We start from the raw sequence: 22,040 nt of genomic DNA on the forward strand, positions 1-22,040 counted from the left end.
TCTAGCACCCTGCTTGCAGATACTTGCTTACTGTTTGTATCAGAAAGCACAAAGGGACACAGAAAGGATTCAGCTGACTAGAGTAGTCTTGCTGGCTGATACAACCTGCTTAACTGCTTAATCTGCAATTTTTCATCAAGTTAATGAACGATCTTAAAAGCAAGATGCACTGCACTGAGCAATGCTAGCACAACACAAAACCATGCTAACATTTAGTAATTCCTCTGGCCATTTTCTAGGCTTTATCTCTTTTATCTTCACATCATACATGACAACCAGAGGACAACATAGTTAATTTGCATAACAAATAACTGTGAATCAGTGTTTCACTGGTTCAAAAGATTATTTTTTTCCTAAAATATATCTAAGGCAGAGTAAAAGAAGAAAGCATACAGGGAAAAAAAAAAACTCCAAACGATAGTGTTCACAAAGAATCTTACACCTTTCAGAACAAGCGATCCATTTGGAAAATTTCACTACCTTTTTCAATTCCACTATATTTTTTCTGTTTAAAAAAAAACCAAAACAGCATAGCAAGCTGAAGTGAAGCCTTCCTAACTGAAAATATCTTTGTGCTAGCTTTTCTTATACATTATATGCACCTGTAGTTCCTGCTAAACTTTCTTCAAGTAGATTATTACAATTTTCTCCATATTGTAATTTTTTTTCTTTTAGAAAAACGCATAGATTTTTATAAAGGGACCATGTAAAAGAACAAAATACAATTTTTGCAACACTGTGGAGTGACAGTACAGCTCATAACCGCAGGGTTAATTTGCAGTTAAAGCTGCTTTTGTAGCACTCCTATAAGTATATACCCTGAGTAGCAAGAAATTATCTCATTAGTAAGCAAATGCACTTTTGCATTCTTTCCCACCTAAATAACCTTTTTCCAGTCATATTAAATACTGGCCTTCAGAGGGATACATGACATTAACTAATACTTGACCTTCAGGCATGTAAAGTGATACAGGTATAAATGTCAATATGCATTCAGCTCTCAATAATGAATTTTGTGGAGGTGTTCAGCTTCTTCTCAGATCAGGCCAAGCAAGAACTTCCCATTTGTTGATAAGAAAGCATAAGACTTGTAAAGTGGGTCATATACATTTGTCAAGCAGTAGGACACTTTGCCTGCTTATCAAATGATACTAAATTAATAGCAGTGGCCATAAAAATTACCGTTTTCAGCACAGAACTGTTGTTTAATTATGTCTTTTCCTCTTTAAAGAGGACAGCATTTTAATCTCAGTTTTGTTGGAACTCTTCTATAAAACAAAACCAGTCAATTTTAATTAATGCTTTGGAGGCACGATAGTTTTCATTATGGTGTATGCTCTGCCATAATGTGTCCATAATATGCAACCATAATGTGTCAGTCTGACAGCATTCTCTTTTAAAATGCTGAAGGATAGAGGTGTTATGGAAATGCATCAACTTTTATGAATGTTTACTTGCTACACAACCAAAAAAATGTCCTTGTATTGTTACTTCTAAAAAGAGATCTAGTTTGTTTAGTATATGGTGGAACATTACAAAATTTGTTTCAGCTCTACACGCAGAAGGGAAGCAGTTATATAAGAAATAGAATAAATTCATCTTTATATGTACAGTGAATTAGGATAAAATTACTGCACTGCTAATACATTCAAGGCCAGGAGACAACATGAAAACAAGCCCATGCACACACAAACTTACTAATACAAAAAAAAAACCCAAACCAACCAAACAAAAAACCCCCCAGAAATAAAAATAATTGCCACTACATATATTTAACAGTCTCATGATGGATAATTTGCCTATAATTTCTCTGCATCCATTTCTCTGTAGCCACTCTGTTTTCTTTCAATCGACACTTTTACAAAAGAATAATGCTCCTCTTATTAAACAACCTGCAACCCATCTTGCCAAGAAAATGAGACTGTGACAGAGATATTTCTAGCTAAAATTTCCACATGAGTGTGATTCTTACACCATGGGCTGATAAAGGTCTTTGTGAAACTGAAAGTAAAAGATTCTGGGTTACAGCAGACAAAACCGTTTCTCTGATGCTCCTGCCTTTTGACCCAGTTTTTATTCACAGCTACAGTACTGTAACTTCTCTGAAAATTATATGTTCAGGGCAATTATTTCTTAAGTTGAATGTGAAAGTCAGAAGAAATTTCAGCTTGGGAGGAGATGGTTCCAAATTCACCCTACTGTGAATGTATTATTCCTATACTTGTTCACAGAAGGATAAACAAAAAAGGACAATCATGCATTTTCTAGAATCTTAAATCCAAATAATAGAGCTGTGTAGTCATAGTTGCAAGTCCCAACAGCTGATAAATACACAAGCCACACACTTAAAAAAAAAAAAACTTTCTTGAAAAGAGCTGGTTTTCAAATCTTGACCTTGCCTCTTTTGATTTTTGAGCACTGTCTCCCTACAAAGATATAATTATCTCCTACTGCAGTAGATCTTCTGAGTATATTCATCAGAGATTGAAAAAGTGGTGCTACACACTTTGAAATTTCTCCTCAAACCTGAATGCTGTCACAATAGAAATGTATTTTCCCAACTTCCCCCACCCCTGGCACCAATAGGGCACCAACACAGCCCCTCAGCTTTCCCTACTCTGCCAAGCACCCTGGGTCATCAAAGGAATGGTTTTGTCTATTGCAACCCAGAATCTTTTACTTCAGCTTCACAAAGACCAGCCCATGGTATGAGAATCACACTAGTGATAAAATTTTAGCTAGAAGCACCTTGGTCAGAGCCTCATGTTCTTGACAACGTGGGTTGTAGGTTGTTTTTCTATTACTTTAATATTATTCCTTTGTAAAAGTGTCAATCGAAAGAAAACAAAGAATAAAATATGAGTGGCTAGAGAGAAATATGATTCCAGACCCACCAGCAGTTCTAGAAGCCACAGCCACAGGAACAGGACCCCCAAGAAACAGCTTCCAGAAATTTCTGTGGACTGCTTACCTCTTCAGCCATGTTGGGGTGGCTGCTACTGCCACTTTGGTATTTCACCAGGTCAGCCTTCAGGGTAAGGAAGGAAAAGTAGCCACCTTCATTGAAGGACAGGGAAAGTCAGTACCTGCAGAACTAGGAAGTGTCCCAAGTTTGTCAGAGAGGCATCCAAGACAGACAGAATCAGTCCTGTGGAAGAATGCAGAGGCTTGAGATGCTGCTTCTGAGAGGAGACCATTTACAGCATTCACCTAAGTCACTGCCCTTTGTGTCCTACCCTCACTATCTCCTCTGGAGATGAGAACACCCAGCTGCAGCTGTGGTTAGCTGAGGGGCCAGCACAGGTGCCTTCCCTTCAGCCTGTGGAAAAATCAACTTGAGCAGCTTCACCTGAGCAACCTGTTTGTTGAGAGTGAGGCTGTCCTTCACCCCTCTGGTTGGTTGACTCTCAGCCTGGTTCAGAGGTGGCTTTCCAGCAGCTGTGGATATAGAAGAGCAGGGGGAACATGTGCCCTTTGTTGCTGGGGCTTCACTCTTACACTTCCTTGCAATACGTATGAAGAGCAAGCCAGTGCTACAGCTACAGAGAGCAGCATGAGCAAGCCCTCAGCAGCATTTGGCAGCTTGGATTCCTTAGTTCTGTTTTCAGCAGACATGCCAGCACGTGAGAGCTTTCCAGCTCAAAGGGAAGAGGCACTAGCACAGTGACACTTTGCTCTTCCATTTACCACAGTACAAAAGAGTTTAGTTACTGGAGGCTGGCCAATGTGATGCCCATCCACAAAAAGGGCTTGAAAGAGGAACCGGGAAATTACAGACCTGTCAGCCTGACCTCGGTGCCAGGCAAGGTTATGGAACAGGTCATGCTGAGTACAATCACACAGAACCTGCAAGATGGTCAAGGGATCAGGCCCAGCCAGTATGGATTCAGGAGGGGCAGGTCCTGCCTGACCAACCTGATCTGCTTTTATGATCAGGTTACCCGTCTGGTGAATGTGGGCAAGGCTGTGGATGCAGTCTATCTGGACTTCAGCAAAGCCTTTGACACTGTCTGCCACAAGAAGCTCCTGGCAAAGCTGGCAGCTTGTGGCTTGGACAGATTCACTCTGAAACGGGTCAAGAACTGGCTGGAGGGCCGGGCCCAGAGAGTGGTGGTGAATGGTGCCACTGCCAGTTGGCAGCCAGTCACTAGTGGTGTCCCCCAGGGATCAGTGCTACCAGGGCCCCCAGGGCCCTATCCTATTCAATATCTTTGTTGATGGTGTAGATGAAGGAATTGAGTCCATCATCAGTAAGTTTGCAGATGACACCAAGTTAGGAGCAGATGTTGATCTGTTGGAGGGTAGGAGGGCCCTGCAGAGGGACCTGGACATGCTGGATGGGTGGGCAGAGGCCAATGGGATGAAATTTAACAAGGCTAAGCGTAGGGTTCTACACATTGGCCACAACAACCCCAAGCAGCGTTACAGGCTGGGGACAGAGTGGCTGGAGAGCAGCCAGACAGAAAGGGACCTGGTGGTGCTGGTTGATAGTAGGCTGAACATGAGCCAGCAGTGTCCCAGTCAGCCCAGAGAGCCAATGGCATCCTGGTCTGTATCAGGAATAGTGTAGCCAGCAGGACAAGGGAGGTTATTCTTCCCCTGTACTCAGCACTGGTCAGGCCACACCTTGAGTACTGTGTCCAGTTCTGGGCTCCTCAATTCAAGAGAGATGTTGAGGTACTGGAACGTGTCCAGAGAAGGGCGACCAAGCTGGTGAGGGGTCTGGAGCACAAACCCTATGAGGAGAGGCTGAGGGAGCTGGGGTTTAGCCTGGAGAAGAGGAGGCTCAGGGGTGACCTCATTGCTGTCTACAACTACCTGAAGAGAGGTTGTAGTCAGATAGGGGTTGGTCTCTTCTCCCAGGCAACCAGCAGCAGAACAAGAGGACACAGTCTCAAGTTGTGCCAGGGGAGGTATAGGCTGGATGTTAGGAGGAAGTTCTTCACAGAGAGAGTGATTGCCCATTGGAATGGGCTGCCCAGGGAGGTGGTGGAGTCACCATCCTTGGAGATGTTCTACAGAAGACTGTATGAGGCACTTAGTGCCATGGTCTAGTTGATTGGATAGGGCTGGGTGATAAGTTGGACTAGATGATCTTGGAGGTCTCTTCCAACCTGGTTGATTCTAAGATTCTATACCTACGTGCATCCAATATCACAGAGGCAGGTTGTCTGTACCTTTCCGTTCCAGCTGAGGGGGCAAAATACTTCCCTCACAAGGGCGTAGTGAGTGTTGGTCTGCTAATGTTCGTTGCAGCTATCAAGCTGAACTGAGTCAAATAACCTTCCCCACTGGCTCTGTCATGCTTTTTCTTTACATGGTAATGGTGGGTTTGAAACAGGTTCTCTTCTGCAAGAGACTGCAAACTGTTGTGACTCCTTTGACTTTGGTATACATTTTTGATTCAGCAGTGTAGTAAATCAGAAGAGAGTTATATGACTTGTACTGCATTGGGTGTATTTGCAAAATAGGCAGTCTTTCAATTTTCTCCAGTTTTCTTGGTTGATGTAGTTTGAGAAAAGACATTATTCTTTTCTAATTCTAGATATTTTTCCCTCACAAAGGTGGGCCTGGCTCTGGCAAAGGTAGCCAATGTGAACAGCTAGCCAAGAAATATGGATTTACTCACCTGTCCACTGGTGACCTTCTCCAAAATGAGTTATCATCATTATCAGAGAGAAGTAAATTGATCAAAGACATCATGGAATGTGGCGAACCTGTGCCTGGTGTAAGCAACGCTTTTATTTGAGGTCCTAATGGTTACACAAAGGCAGCGGAAGGTAGATTTCCTTAAAAGGGTGGAAATAAGACACTACAGTAGATGATTCCCATTTATCTGCAACTTGAGTGAGAATTTTCCTCCTTGCCAGATGTGTGGTACTTCTTTCCCCTTTCTATGCCAGTATTTCTTTACAGACTCATTAGTCATAACAAATTAGTCACGAAATACAGTGAGACAGATGCTGCACTATGCATTGCAAATTGTAAGAGTAAGTACAGGAACCAGAAACTTTATGTCCCTTTAATATTTTCACATTTCAGATTCAGAGCTGGTCCTCCTGGCAGCTATTCTAATTTACAATGCCTGTGACAGTTCCCTGCAGTTGGCTCACATCCCAGAGTAGCTGGACTGCAGTTTAATGGAGGCTATGAAGTCAGAGTGTGTTATTCTCACCTGGGCTTGACTTTTACATGACAGGTCACAGCCTCAACTCATAGTGGGTCTTCAGCAAATGCAGTTAGATCATAGGATGGGTTTGTTAATGAAAGATACTGAGAAGTGCTGCTCAGGGGAAACTAAAAGTGGTAGTGAGGCTTGATTTTGATTGCTTTGCTGTTCTGTGTCTTTGGTCAAAGAGGGTCTCATCACTTTCCATGTAATACAATTATATCAATGACACAGCAAAATGCAATCAGACTGGAAAATGCTGCAGCAGTACTCTTAAGGTTTCACAGGTATTAACATTAATTTTGGAACTATGAAATATTCCCAGCTGTCTAAAGGACTTTAACTCTTGGATGGGTTGCAACACTAGGTTTGTGTAGCATAGCCGGTCTTAAGAGAAGCAAAAAGTATGGTGCCCTGATACCTGCAGGACAAGAAAAACATCTGCATCCACAGGACCTGCTTTTAGAAAAGCAAAGCAGTTCTCAAGGATGTAGGACTAGAGTCAGTGTAACAGAGGTAGCAATCTTTCTTATTAATTAACCAAGCTATTATCTTTATTTCCAATGCAGGATATTGTCCTAGAGCTACTAAAGGAAGCCATGGTTTCCAAGTTAGGGGACACAAAAGGATTCCTGATTGATGGGTATCCCCAGGACCTGAAAGAAGCAGAAGAGTTTGAGAGCAAGGTGACCATATAACCATGATGTTGTTTGTTGTAACTCCTGTCAAGATACAACTGTACTTCTGTTTCTGCTTGGGTCTCCATCTTTAGCTGATTGCAAAAGGGATGTATAAAGAACCAGTCCAACAGTGCTGTGATGACCATGACTGAAACTTTGGGACCACATAAATATAGCAGCTCAAGTTTTTGCCCTCAACTACACAGACTCTGTAATGCTAGGAGAAGTAAAGCTGATTTTATCCAAATGTAGTATAAAACAGATACAATTCAGAGTTTTAGAATCAGTTTTCTCCTTCCAGCAGGTGACTGCTGTATTTAATCATAAAAATATCAAGGACTTATTTGATGTAGGTCCATATATCTTCACAGTTAATATCTCTTACCATTGCAAAAGCTTGCTGCCACTTTGAAAGAGCAAAACACAGATTTAATTTTTGTGATGACTAACAGGTGGCATAGCCATAAAAAGAGCATTTCACAAGTGACTGCGTGGCAGTTCAGAGAGTTATCGATTTCCTCAGTATGTGCTAAGACCTACTGAGAAGTCTCAGCTGTACATTTCTCAATCTGCAAAAAAAAACCCCAAAACAAAACCAAAAATGCTCTATATAAGCCCTATGAATGAATTTGCCAGGGTTTAGGAGAAGCAAAGTGGTGAACTAGGGGAAATAATTAAGTATATATTCTATCATTTTACACTCCACAAATGTCCTCTTATGAGTTTGAAAGGTAATAAAACTTCAGTGAATCATCTGTTTTCTCCCTGAACCTTTAGCTGCTTTATTTAGTTGCTTGCCACAAAAGCCTGGCAAGCTTTAGGCGTCAGAAGCTGGACAAAGTAATGAGCAATAGGATTTGTTGTAGAAGCCGTACACAGAAACCTTGATCTGATACTTCCTTTACTACAACACCACAGCCTATTAAAAAGGGCTTGGAGCTTTCTTTTTGTGTAGGAGGAACTATTTCAGCAGTACTGTTTTTCTGGCAGGTAGATGTGTCATGTCCTGTGAACATCAGTGTATGCTACAAAGTATATATAAAGGACTTTGAGGTTGGAGTGTCCTGGACTCAAGGCATTACTTTGAGGTTGGAGTGTCCTGGACCAAGGCATCACCAGGCAAACAAGCCTTGATGCAAAAGCAGAGCCTCTTTCAGTTCCCACTGTAGTGGCAAAAGATCCTGTAATCCTGAGCTACTTTTGACATTTGGAGTGAAATACAGGGACCCCAAGTGATACCTTTGAACATGTTATGTCATCCCTGGTGTATCCACTTATCCACTTCAGTTTTCTCAGTGTGAACTCAGCTGGGCTCTAAGCTGCTCAGTTAGCCTGTGAAGTTTTTCAGAATGAGTCATTACTGAGATAATGTTTTGCATTTCTTTCTAAAGGGTGATGAGAAGGTCTTCCTGCATTGTAATTGAAGGAAAAGAGGTAGACATCAGGCTTTATTAATTAATGGCTGCAACGTGCAAATGAATAATGCTACATATCTAGATGATGTGTGAAAAGCTTTATAGTTGTTAACAAAGGGCTGCTCTATTTAGAAGACTTGGGGAATAGTGCTTATGCTTGAAAGGTTGACAACCCCAAATAGAATTAGCTATGCAGAAACAGCTTGTTCTTCAGCCAGTTTTGCCCAATTCCTTTCTATCATATAATTGTTTTTTTACCTAGACATAATTCTAGAGAACCACACATCCCTGCCGGCTCCTTGATCTTTCGGCTAGGTGAGAAGTAGAAAACAAATTGTAAGTTCCACATCACCTGGTGGAGTATAACCAATAAGACAAAATAAAGACCCAATACATTACTCTTGATGGATTCCTACAAATGTCTCCACAGCATGCATTGTTTAAGCTAAATTTTATCAGGAAAACAGTAATTTGAAAACAAACAAAGTATCAACCGAACAGTAGTAAAAATTGCTGTCATACCTGATAGGGGCATTGCTTTTACTTTTTGTAGTTTTTAACTTGGAAAAATAACATTTCTGTAATATTTTGAATTCCAGAGAACAGCAACATTTTGAAATTTTAAGAGAACTGTTAAGATTTTTCAAAAGCAAATCAGACCAAGTCTATCAAGTCAAATACTACCAGGCCATGAAAATGATCAGGAGGCTGGAACACCTCTCCTATGAGGACAGACTGGGGGAGTTGGGGTGGTTTGTCCTGGAGAGGAGAAGGTTCTGGGGAGACCTAACAGCAGCCTTCCAGTACCTGAAGGGGGCCTACAGGAAGGCTGGAAAGGGGCTGTTTATAAAAGCCTGTAGTGATAGGATGAGGGGCGATGGTTTTAGTGAAAAGTAGATTTAGGTTGGACATTAGGAGGAAGTTCTTTACCATGCGGGTAGTGAAACACTGAAACAGGTAGCCCAGGGAGGTGCTTGAGGCCCCATCCTTGGAGATATTTAAGGTCAGGCTCTGGGCAACCTGATTTAGTGTAGAATGTCCCTGGTCACTGCAGGGGTGTTAGACTAGATGACCTTTGGAGGTCCCTTCCAGCCCAAGCCATTCTATGATCCTACCAGTCAACAGACTCCTTTATATCGTCACTGAGAGGTAAAGATATGACTTTGATGGACAGAAAGGAATCATTCCTTGTTTATTCTGTTACAATTCAGAAGAGACCATGGAATTCCTCATGTGGAGTTGGGAGGAAATAACTTGTCACCATTCTAGCCCAATTAACCAAAAAAAAGGACATTTGTTTAAATCATTGATTAAGCTGACATATTTTTTAACTTCTTGATCTAAGTTTCTTGTGCTGCTAAAACTGCCCTGTTGACTTTTTTTAATCTTGGAGCTCAGTACTACTGATGCTAATAGCATTAATTCTCTCTGAGCTGAGGGAAAAAAAGAATGGATAAAGGACTGTCATTGAACTGTCCCACATAATCCCTTTGGCTTCAGCTGTCTCTTAGAAAGTCATTAAGGTAGAAAGGTCAACATAATCCAGACATCCTCAGTCAAATGCAGAAAGCCTAATATGGTTTACTTTTAGAATAATTCTTCCTTTGAGGGCTGCAAGCAGAGGTAGTAAAGGCAATTTCCATATATCAGTCATTTAGACTCTGGTGTAGCCATGGTAAAAGCATGAGTTTGTAATGGCCACTAGTGTGAAGAGCAGTCATCTTTTCTCAGGATTTCTCACTTTCCTCAAAATGTGTTATTCAAACCCCTGCTAGAAAGGGAAGGAATGAGAAAGAGCCCGAGATGATCATTGAAGGATTTACTACATAACAGCGTGAAAAAATTATCACATTGCTTTCCAGCATCTCAGGGAAGGAACACTGGGGAGTTGTGTTTAGCACTTGAGTCTCTCCTAAAATAAGGAATGTTTTGCTCTTTCTTGCCAGTTCTTTATCACCCACAAAATACTGCAAAACCTACAATTATATGCAGGTAGCTACAATTATTTACTATGTTTGCTTGCAAGGCCTGGGAATAAAAATAAATTAATCTGTATTTATTTTCTTTGTAAAAGCAGGCAGACTATCCCTTACAACTGGCTTGGCACTAGCCAAAAAAGCACAAAATGGTGAGCTTCTCATTGAATTTGGAAATTACTCACCAACCAGGGGCAATGGCTTTAAACTGGAGCAAGGTAGATTTAGGTTAGACATAAGGAGGAAGTTCTTTACAACGAGAATGGTAAAATACTGGAACAGGTTGCCCAGGGATTGAAATCATCTCCCTAGAGACATTCAAAATCGGACTTGATGTGGCCCTGGGCAGCCTGCTGTAGTTGAAGGTGTCCCTGCTCAGTGCAGAGATGACCTTTGAGGGTCCCTTCCAACCCAATGCAATCTGTGCATCTAGGACCTTGAAAATACACTGTGGGTAGTAATGATGTAGTTATACTGCAAATAATGACGTAAAATAGTGCATGACATAAAATAATTCACAGGATGCACTCTTATGAATACATCCAATAACAAGCATTTAAATGGTGTCCCTGAACCTGTCTGTTGCTACTCATTTCTGTTTCAAGTGGGTGCACTTTAATTTGGACATTTTCTTCTATTGCCTCTTGAAAATCTAAGCTACAGTTTGTCACTCCTTGAATAAAAGTATACTTTTCACAGACTGAACAAAGCAAGAGCTAGAAAAATAACTGTCAGATATTCCATGAGTCCAGTGCTGGGTGCATCAACCTTTTACCAAACAGTTTTATGTAATGAAAAGATGATCTTCAGTCCAAATAACCAGAATTTTTCAGTCCATTTTTTGGTGTATGTGTAGAGCCCAAGCAAGCCCAGCCTTGATCTTGAACACTGGGAACTCTTAAGTGTTGCTAGAAAAGTGGTGTTTGTTAGAAAGCATAATTTCTGCATAGACAAATAGAAAGGTAATTGGTCAATGCGTTTCTTGATGACCCTTTTGGTAGTGTTTCTTTTTTTAAATGATCCAAAAAAAGAAATCATTTTACCAGGCCAGTGATTTTGAATACCTATTTTTTTCTTTTTTTGTCTCTAGATTGGGGAACCAAAACTTGTGTTCTGCCTGGACTGCTCTGCAGAAACCATGAGCAGTCGCCTTCTGACAGGAAACGAGAGCAGTCAGCACTCCGACAGCACCAAAAAAATCAAGGAAGGAATTGAAAGCTATTACCAAGCGTCAAAACCAGTGATTGCATACTATGAAAGGAAAACACAGTTATGCAAGGTAAAATGTTTGGCCTTTTTAATTATACTATTGCTTTTTACTTTCATTATATGAGCAATATTTGGAAAATACTGGCATCACACCATTTATGAACCGTATTAATAATTTCTGCACTTTCCAGTTTGTTCTTATGTTACACTGCCCTGCTTTGTTTGCAACTTTTACAAACTTCTGAGTTTCATGGTACAACTTGAGAGAACAAACCCACAGCTTTATCTTGAGTCTGAGAACATGTCCTGAATCACTACCTCATCTCTGTAGAATCTCTTATTAAACATAAATCCTAATTCTTAAAGAAAGGCCTTCTAGCATTAATTTCTCTATGAGCGCTTTGAGAATTAGGATAAAAGATTACAGTAATCCAAAGCCCTTTAGTTAAGTGTCCAAAACTGACAGTATATAGCCTGAAATAAAACAGACTTGCACACAGGCAGATCTTTCAACATAGTTACATTCATTTCAATGCATTACCTCTGTTTACACCTGCTCAGGATGTGACATTTAAAGCATTTTTTTAATTATCTAATCAATAGTTTACATAGAAGCAAGAAAAAAATCCCATCTGTGCAATTAGCTGATGTCTAGGCTAGCACAGCTGTAAACCCATTTGCATAGGATGTTTATATTTCTTTTTATATGTTTCCCTGCTCTGTCATGGCAATCTGTACCTTATGTTCAGCTAAAGATACAGTCCTGGTGATCCTTAGTGCTTCTTTTCTTAAAAGGGAAAGAATCCAATACTAAATACAATAAATTTGCATGTAGCATACATGCAAATTACAATCCCACACCTTTCTTCTCTGCAAATTTCCCAGAAGGGAAATATGCAACTAATTTCTGCACAGATATCCTGTCCTGAGAACAGAGTAAATTACATAGTCCTGAAAAAAAATTATACTCAATACCTTTACAAAGAAAAGCCAATTAAGGCATGATTGACAGCTGTTTTGAAACAGAGCTAGATAACACAAAATGTGTAACTGCTAGCTATGTGAGAAAACAAGAGAAAGAAGACATTTAGGTTTACAGTTTTAAAACTATTTTGGCAGTGAATATATTTGGGTTGCATGTGTTGAAGAAAGCAGAGAGAAATTTTGCAATTCCCAGGACACGGGGTCAGCTTCTTATTTATGGCAACATATTTTACAGACTGCTAAGCATTGACATTAACAGCCACTCTGGTGTTCTCCAACTGAAAAAAAGGAAATTCAAGTGGAAAGCAGAAAAACTATCAGTGATGCTTCTGACTGCAGCTTTTTTTTTTGTGGGGCCTATGCTAAAATTGTCCTTGCTCTTTGCTATTTGTGATGTCCTATAGATACACAGAAGACCTAGAGGCAGACTAGCATGTTTAATATTTTTCTTCCTGATTTTAATTCTACCACCACATGTTTTCAGCCTGGGGAATCTGTTCATTCACTAATGGCTTTTTTCACTCTCCAGCACTGACCAGTGCTGGCCAAAGAAGTTAATGCTCCCATTAAGATATTGCTGCCACTGTAGTTCTGCTCACTGAAGAACTGTGTGCATGTTTCCTATCCCATTTCAGGCAAAGCCACCAAAGTTAATTTGCAAATGTTGATCTGAATACTCCTGAAAAACAAATTATGTATTTCACGTACCTACAGACCAGGCAAAGAGGAACCTAATGAGGTTCAACAAGGATAAGTGCAGAGTCCTGCATTTGGGAAGGAGTAATAAACCGCACCAGTACAGGTTAGGAGGCAATCTGCTGGAGAGCAGCCCTCTGGAGAAGGACCTGGGAGTCCTGGTGGACAAGAAGTTATCCATGGGTCAGCAATGTGCCCTTGTGGCCAAGAAGGCCAATGAGATCCTGGGGTGCATTAGGAGGCGTGTAGCCAGCAGATCAAGGGAGGTTCTCCTGCCCCTCTACTCTGCCCTAGTGAGACCTCACCTGGAATATTGCATCCAGTTTTGGGCTCCCCAGTTCAAGAGGGACAGGGATCTGCTTTAGAGAGTCCAACTGAGAGCTGCCAGGATGATTGAGGGACTGGAGCACTGCCCTATGAGGAGAGGCTGAGAGATCTGGGGCTTTTTAGTCTGGAGAAGGGAAGACTGAGAGGGGATTTAATAAATGTTTATGAATATCTGAGGGCTAGGTGTCAAAAGAGAGGAGACAGGCTCTGCTACATTGCACCCTGTGATAGGACAAGAGGCAATGGATATAAGCTACAGCACAGGAGGTTCCAACTCAACTTGAGCAGGAACTTCTTCACTGTGAGGGTGACAGAGCACTGGAACAGGCTGCCCAGGGAGGTTGTGGAGTCTCCTTCTCTGGAGACGTTCAAGACCCATCTGGATGCATTCCTATGTGCCCTGTGCTAGCTTCTATGGTCCTTCTCTGGCAGGGGGGTTGGACTCGATGATCTCTGGAGGTCCCTTCCATCCCCTAACATCCTGTGAAAGCTGGTGCTGGTGGGATCCAATAGCCTCAGGGAAGTGATGTCTTAGCAGAAGGTGCTGTTTTCAGGTCCAGGTCAGTCAGTGATCTAAGATAAACGATGGCCAAAGCATATGAAGAGAAGTTATTTAAGAGGGAAAAAAAAAGGAGGGTCTAAAAGAATCCTTAGTTATGTATTTGTGGAAAGCTATTCCAGCCCAGGCTTTTTTTTTTTTTTTTTTTCCCCAGTAGAAGCAGCTCTTCAGTGGAAGGCCCATATGAGCTTTATATCCTCTGAAATTCCAGCCATACACTTTCTTAAGAATTCAGATGAGTGGATGTTGAGGTTTTCAGATGAATATTAGTCTAAATCCCACCTAACTGCCATGAAGATTCAGCATTAATCTTTTCTAGCCAGCTTACTGCAATGTAACTGTGTGACTATGTAAATGTGACTAAATACCACTGATAATTGTAGGTGATATAGCCTTTAATCACATGAATGATCATGTCTTGTAGGGCTTAACTGTAGCACCCAGTCCATGCTTTGCCACAAAAAAGATGATCAGAATTGCTAAATAGACTTACTTAACAAGAAAATAGGGTTGGTATGTTGGTATTATTTGATTTCTCCATTTTAAGTGTATTTAGGGCTGGTCAAAGTTCTCCACAAATTTGGGAGAGCACATGACAGTGGTGCTAGGTGTTTAAATTATCCTACCCAGCCAAAACTATTTCAGTTTTGAAACGTGCAGGTTATGTATGCAAATGTAAAAGTCAGTCCTACATAAACGACCAGAAAATGTTCTGGTGTAGGAGTTAAATGTTGGATGAACACTTAGTGGAGGAGTGCCATATCAAGGTGTTCTTGAGACTATTGTCAAATTAGCTTCCTTATTCTCCTCATTGAAATGGATGTTGGGGCACAGAGAGAAGGAAGAGATGGAAAAGCTCTAATCTGACCAAGCTTTCTCTGCTGTCATTAGAAATTCTCTTTTTGCTTTACTTGCACAGAAGGTATATGGTTGTAACAGCATTCCCATTTCAACCAATAACAATTTTATGTCCTTCTCTAAACCTGGGGTTATTGTACATAGATGCATTCATAATAGCTAATACGATACTTGGAAATACAACAGCCTCCTTTCAGCTGACCTCTGAGCAGGAACAGTGGCCTAATGAAGCTGCCAAAAGTTCAGGATTCTGTCTGAAATTTCCCTTTGACCAAGATCACCTGTCAGCAATTCTCCTAAGCAGTGAAGTGAAGCATGAACAAAGGCTGGAAACTTTGGGTGCAGCTGAAGTATCTGTGTACCCAACAGGAATAAATAATAGTCATCCTTCCAGCCACCCAGCTGAGATGGAGAACTGTGATCTAACTCAAGGGGCTGTATTTACACAGAAGTATAAACTGACTGAAGAATGAAGGGCAAAAAAATGATACTGTCCTTTGCTTACTTTACAAAATCATGTTTTGGGGAGACAGTTTAATATTCTATAAATTCTTTCATAGTCAGTTACAGAACACCCACCTGCACTGCTGCCAGGGCAGCAAGTAAGTGCTCTTTAATAAAGGCCTCATACTGGAAATGCAAGGACTGAAAGTGGTTTCTCAGTGGTTTCCAAGACAGCTGGACAGAAAAGTGTGTCTTAAAATTTAGTAGTACTTGTGTTTTAATATTGCTAACTGGAAATATCCTTGAATTGGACATATGGTATGTAGCCTTCTGCCAACTGAGAAGAAAAAGAGGAAGACTGATTGTTTTTAATACCTCTCTCATCCTTTAAAGCTTTTTTCAAGTGACAGTATGTAGAAGGGTAATAAATAATAGAGAACAGCAGTGCATTGGCTGTCAAACAAGACAAAACTGGTCCTGCTTATCTGACATAAGACACTTAGTAAATATCTTAAATCCCTGTTCAAAGTCATCTGAGGAAAAAGGGTGTGAATATAACAAATAAGGTAGGCAGTCCAGAGCAGAGGATTTTCAAGGATGCTCGAAACCCTTCACTATTTCAGATCACATATTATGGAAGCTACAGTAAAGTTCAACCAAATTGCATTTTTATTTCTACCTTTTTTTTTTCCCCACAGTGTCATTCTACTGTTGCTTTTTCCCTAAAATCTTCTGAAGCCACATGCTGAGTAAGCAGTAGTTATTAGATTCTTATCACAAACATTTTCCATAACTGTTATGAAAGAATAAGTCTCCACCCACTCTCTCTCTCAGTCTTCCATTTCTGAGCCTTCTCATGCTGATGCTCTGTTAGGAATGTCTCTGGAGAAAGGGGAAACATGTAATTCTGCTTTTAGAGAAGTGATACTCAAGGGTAATAGTGATGGCAGGTGTGCCATTTATTTCCATCATTTGACTGGTTGTCAGAGAATCATTAACCCTGGTAGATAAGTGGGTGGGGAACAAACCAACAAGTGACTGTCACCCCACTTCATGGCTTGTAAACCCTTAGATGAAACATCAATCTACAAGGTTACATCAGGAACATTAGCAGGGGATTGTAGACAAACACAGCAGTAAATTCATGCCAAATGAAACCAGGTATTGGGGCAGCATGTTTCAGCTGCGTTTCCAGACAGCTTGATCCATTGCACTGAGAACCAGGTTCTGCATTGTCTCAGAGAGGTATTTAACACTCTTTTTGATGACAAAGATATAAATGTTAGTGACTGCACAGCTGAACTTGACTGACGTTCAGTAAACAACTTCTAGCTAGTGACTTTATTCCAGAGCCTCACTCTGTCTTTCTGAAAAGGTGGTCCTCAGCTATAATAAAATGTGTATTTTTATATATTTTATAATTGAATATCCTGGGCAGTGTGGTATCTTCAAACACTGCTGTGACTTATTTACACAGTGTATTTACAGGTTCTATTCGGTTGTGGGTATTACATTCCACATATAAAGACAGTTTAATGATTTAAACACAGATCTAGAATTTCCAACACAGCAATTTAAACTGGAAATACAGGGGCTATGATCTGTGGGTTTCCCACAAGTGGGATCCTGTGGCAGATTAGCCAGGTACTCACGGTTTGCTCCTCTCTCTGGTATCTTCCCAGATGCTGTGGCTATAATGCAAGCAGTCCTTGGCTCGGAGAGGGCTCAGGAGCCTCTCTCTGGTGTTCTCCATTGCCAGGCTGTAGCCTCTTCTGGGAGTCAATTCCCTTGGAGCTTTTGCCCTTTCTGCCTTGCCTAGGTGCAAGGTCTGGGTGTAGTTGTTGCCTGTTAATGCAGGCCCTTCACTGCTACTTGGGCAGGAGATGGCTCTTATCTCTTTGTGGTAAGCTACTACTTGGGCAGCATTTGGCTCTTGTTGCTGTCTGGGTGAATACAAGAGCCAGGTGTAGTTGGTCTGCTAGAGCAAGCCCTTCAGCTGCTACTCGGGCAGCAGGTGGCTCTTGTTCTGTCTGGGTGAGCAAAAGGCAAGTTTCCTGACTTCTTGGCTGGTTTAAATACTATCCCAAAACAATTAATGGCCTTTGGTAACACAGAAGCCCGATAACTGGATCTCTAGGATGGGGCATGTCCAAACATGGCCAGGGGCACAACAGAATTCACAGCTGTGTTACAAAGTTATTTACACATGGTGCATGTTTATCTGGACCCCAGGAAGTGTCCAAGTTTTGCATGTCTGCAGGTGCTTAGCCCATGGTCTGGGCTAGGGCATGTTTTGGGGTTTGACCCCTCAGAATATCCTCTTTATAGTCAGGTTTTTCTCATTGGCAGTGTACAAAGCATGCCACAAATGGTGATGTGATGACAGAAAACTTAATTGGCTGATTTTAATGCCAAAAGGAGCAACATTGTACTATGGAAATAGTTGCTGCAGTATTTTTTTTTTTAATGAGCTTTTTATAATTCCATGTATTTGAAGCTACCTAAAGCCATTGTGACATTTCAGAACTGCAAGTACCATGGAAAACTGCATCTGGATCTTGCTTTTATGAGACAACAGTAGCCTTGAATAACCTTGAAAACAGTCCTAATTTATGAGGCTTGTTACCATCTGAGCAAGAGAAATACAGAGTTTTCTCTCCTGGTGCTGTGGAGAGCATCATTGAATTAGCATGGTACTAGCTGTGAAAGCTGTGAATTATTGTCACATAAAGTTAGTTTTGTGCCACCACTTTAAGTTAGTTTTATGAATGGGACCTTTGTTATTTAGGATGCCAGTGTGTGAAGCACTGGGGTTGTTATTATTACACTCATCCCTATTTTACTGTGCCTGTTAGGAAGTCAGCATTCCAGCCAGCCATAAAGGGTGGCAACCGCCATGCTTACAGCTCTAATTCTGCATCAAAACTGCCTGGAGCTAAACTAGAGTATCAGTCCTAGTTGTAGAAGAGGTTGCCGAAAAGCCTGTGCCTGGGAAGATCATGGAGCAGATTCTCCTAGAAGCTGTGCTAAGGTACATGGAGAACAGGGAGGTGATCTGAGATGACTGGTGTGGGTTTCCCAAGACCAAGCCCTGACCAACCTATTGACCTTATATGATGGAGTGACTACATCAGTGACAAGAGAAGAGCTATGGATGTCATCTATCTGGACTTCTGTAAAGCCTTTGACAAAATACCCCATGGCATCTTTCTCTCTGAATTAGAGAGGTATTGATTGGATGGGTGGACTGTTCGTTGGATGAGGAATTGGTTGGATGGTGGCATCCAGAGAGCAGTGGTCAACAGTTTGATGTCAAGATAGAAATCAGTGGAAAGTAGTGTCCCTCAGGGGTCACTGTTTAATATCTTCAACAGTGGTATAAGACAGTGGAACTGAGTGCACGCTCAACAAGCTCACAGATTACAGCAAGCTCAGTGGTGCAGTTGACATATCTGAATGACAAGATGCCATCCAGAGGGACCTGGGCAAGCTTGAGAAGTGCATCTGTGTGAACTTTATAAGGTTCAATTGAGGCCAAGTGCAAGACCCTACATACAGGTTGGGGCAATCCTTGGTATCAATACAGGCTGGAAGATGAAGGGCTTGAGACCAGAGCTGTGAAGAAGGGCTTGGGGCTACTGGTTAGTGAAAAGCTGGACATCAGCTGGCAATGTGTGCTCACAGCCCAGAAGACATCACAAATGTATCCTGGGCTGCATCAGAAGTAGGACCAGCAGGTCAAGGAAGGTGATTTTCCCCCTCTGCTCAGGTGAAACTTCACCTGTAGTACAGTATCCAGCTGCGGAGTCCTCAGCACAAAGACAGACATGGAGCTGTTGGAGTGGGTCCAGAGCAGGCCACAAAAATCATCAGAGAGCAGGAGCTCCTCTCCTATGATAACAGGCTTAGAGACTCAGGGTTGTTCAACTTGGAGATGAGAAGGCTCCAGGGAGACCTTATTGCAGCTTTTAGGTACTAAAAGGAGGCCTATAAGGAAGATGGGGACAATCTTTTTAGCAGGGCCTGTTGCAATAGGACAAGGGGCAATGGTTTTAAACTAGAAGAGGGGAAATTTAGACTAGATAAGGAAGAAATGTTCTACAATGAAGGTGGTGAAACACTGGCACAAATTTCCCAGAGTGGTGGAAGCCCCATCCCTGGAAACATTCAAGGTTAAGCTGGAGAGGACTCTCAGCAACCTGATCTAGTTAAAGATGTACCCGCTCAATGCAGGGAAGTTGGACCTAGATGATCTTTAACGTCCCTTCCAACCCAAAACATTTTATGATTCTGTGAGAGCTCACCTTTCTAAGGCACCACCTGATGCTTCACAAAGTATTCCAGCATGCAGGTGCTTTCCAGCATTGCATAAACCAGCAATGTCAGCAAACACCAGCATGAGGGAGAGAGCAAGGGAAACAAGCTTGCCACGAGGGCACAGGGTAATTTAGCTCAGAGTGTAAGATACCCTTGCTCTGAGTTCAAGTGGTCTGGACCTGTCAGGTATGGGCCCTTAAAGGTTGTCCAGACTGGTCATTTCCAGTGCTGGAGCAGTTGTGTGTGGAGGTAGATGGGCTGGAATGTGCCAGCACTTCCCACGCAATGCAACAGGGGACCAAACTTTGCAGTTTCTGTGGATGCCACCAAGAGCAAAACCAAGCTATGGAGAGTGAATGCAATCTCTTGCTAGATCTCTGCAAGGAGCAGCTGCTGACTCCCACACAAAACTTAGCACCAAGGGACTTAAATGTACATTGAGTGCAGTCAGACTGTACAGGAGCTGGCTGCAAGCCAATATCATATCTGAGAGGAATTTCATGGCCTATTTCAAAAATACATTATTTTGAGTTTGAAACTCGTATTCTCCAGCAGAAGAAAGAGGTGCCAGTATGTATGGTGGTCAGGAATGTCTCCTTCAAACATTACAAGTGTCTGGCATTCTGGTCAGAAATTTGGAGATGAGTATGCACCACACAGCTCAGAAAAACAGGCTTTAGTAAAGCTGACATGGGTTGGCTTAAATGTATGCAAACCCCATGGCATGCATGCATGAAAGACTAAGCCTGGAGAAGCGAAGAGGAAGCTTGCTTTAGAGCAGAGAATCAAGACTCTCACCAGACATTTGAGAGGAACTGAATAATCAGCAGATGCAGTCTGTGTGGTTTACACAGCCAGGCTGAAGGCTTCTTCTGTCACTACTGCGAAGGCAAAGGACAGCTATCAAGTAATTCAAGATATCCCTCAAGTGATAATGTGCATGGCACTCTGTGCTTGGGATCAACATGAACTCATCGCTCAGAAAAGCTTGGTGCTACTTTATGTTTTCTAGAGAACATACAGAATTACTGGCTACAAATATCATTCCTCTTTGCTAAAATGGAGCTCCTCTCTTCTTCAGCATAGGAGAATGAATTTGTCTTGGTTTTGTTGAAGTCCACTCATGAAAAGTAATTTGAACAGTTTGGACCTCTTTCCAAAACAGAGCCATTGGGGTGTTAAAATAATTTTGTTTCTTCAATGAAAGTGAATTCTTGTACAACAAAACCAGGGCCACTATAAAGCATGTGTTGCCCAAAGGTTGTTATAAAACCAGGACAAACTGAGCAGGCTTGCAAATACAAATGCACTGAAACATACAACCTGGCTGAGTTATTGCCATTGGAAAGCTTTCAGGTCAGTCTCAGCATTACATGCTGACACTGTAGATGACAAGCAAGAAATTAACCAAATCTCATTAGCAGTATGGTATTGAAGTTATTCTAGCAGCTTTCTTGTAGAGGGTATTAAATATTAAAATAGTTTCTAAAAGTCTTTGGAAACTGTTCTGTATATCAAAAGTGTAATTTTACTTTTAAAAATGCATACTTAGAAGAAAGAACTTAAGGTTCCATATTTGATCTATGTACTTTGCCACAGAACCTTCTCACAAAAACATAGCGAATAGTTTGGTTTATGGAAGCTGCTCCTCTGCATTAGAATGCTTATGACATTAAACAGAGCAACTTTTATTTTATATTGGACCAGTTTTTTGTTCCAGTGTTTAGGTTCTGAGATAATTCTTTGTAACCTAATTTAAACTGATGGTTTTTTTTGCCTGCTTCACAGATTGATGCAGAAGGAACACAGGAGGATGTTTTTCTGGAAGTCTGCAAGACAATTGACTCTTTCCTGCAAAAGGAAGAGGCAGCATGTTCTTTTTCAACAGAAACACAGTAATGGTGTGTACACCACCTCACCTCATGTGCACTTGACAGTCACTGTTGAAATGCTGTTCAAAGCAATACTGCTTTCTTGAGAGGTATCTGGAGTTTGTGCATGTGGTATGTTATTCTAGGTGAAATCCTTTTTCTCTGTTCCACCAATACACTCAATAGAAAGTGGTCTGTATGCTAACTCTATACTAAGAATTGTATATTGTTTTGTTGGCTGGTTGCTCTTCATGGGTTAAAAGCAGCATGGTGAACAGCAGCTCTATTTCATGATCTCATGTCTGATGGAAATCAGACAGTGCCTCGCCAGCAGTGACAGCAGTGAGCTCTTCAACCACATCATTCAGCCTTTGGCATGTTAACTTTAAGATTGCTGCATACAGTTTTCCCATTGGTTATTATTTTCTTTGAATTAACAGTATTAATTTTTGTCGTGTCACGCAGCTTGTTCTTGGGCTTTAGTGACTAAAATCTGTTCTCTGTTACAAGCAGCTGTAAGAGAGATGGAATTAGT

General features: G+C 41.4%; 1 protein-coding gene across 1 annotated transcript in view; it reads left to right on the top strand.

Annotated features, from left to right (window-relative positions):
• The window catches only part of AK5 (adenylate kinase 5), a 98,062-nt gene extending 76,529 nt beyond the window's left edge, over positions 1 to 21,533 (top strand). The window contains exons 11-14 of the mRNA XM_054384252.1: positions 5,565 to 5,728; positions 6,739 to 6,855; positions 11,331 to 11,519; positions 21,423 to 21,533. Coding sequence (XP_054240227.1) covers positions 5,565 to 5,728; positions 6,739 to 6,855; positions 11,331 to 11,519; positions 21,423 to 21,533 — 581 coding nt within the window. The remainder of the gene's footprint in view (positions 1 to 5,564; positions 5,729 to 6,738; positions 6,856 to 11,330; positions 11,520 to 21,422) is intronic.
• Positions 21,534 to 22,040: the final 507 nt, after the last annotated feature.

The sequence above is a fragment of the Indicator indicator genome, chromosome 10, assembly GCF_027791375.1.
Source record: "Indicator indicator isolate 239-I01 chromosome 10, UM_Iind_1.1, whole genome shotgun sequence".
NCBI classification, from domain to species: domain Eukaryota; kingdom Metazoa; phylum Chordata; class Aves; order Piciformes; family Indicatoridae; genus Indicator; species Indicator indicator.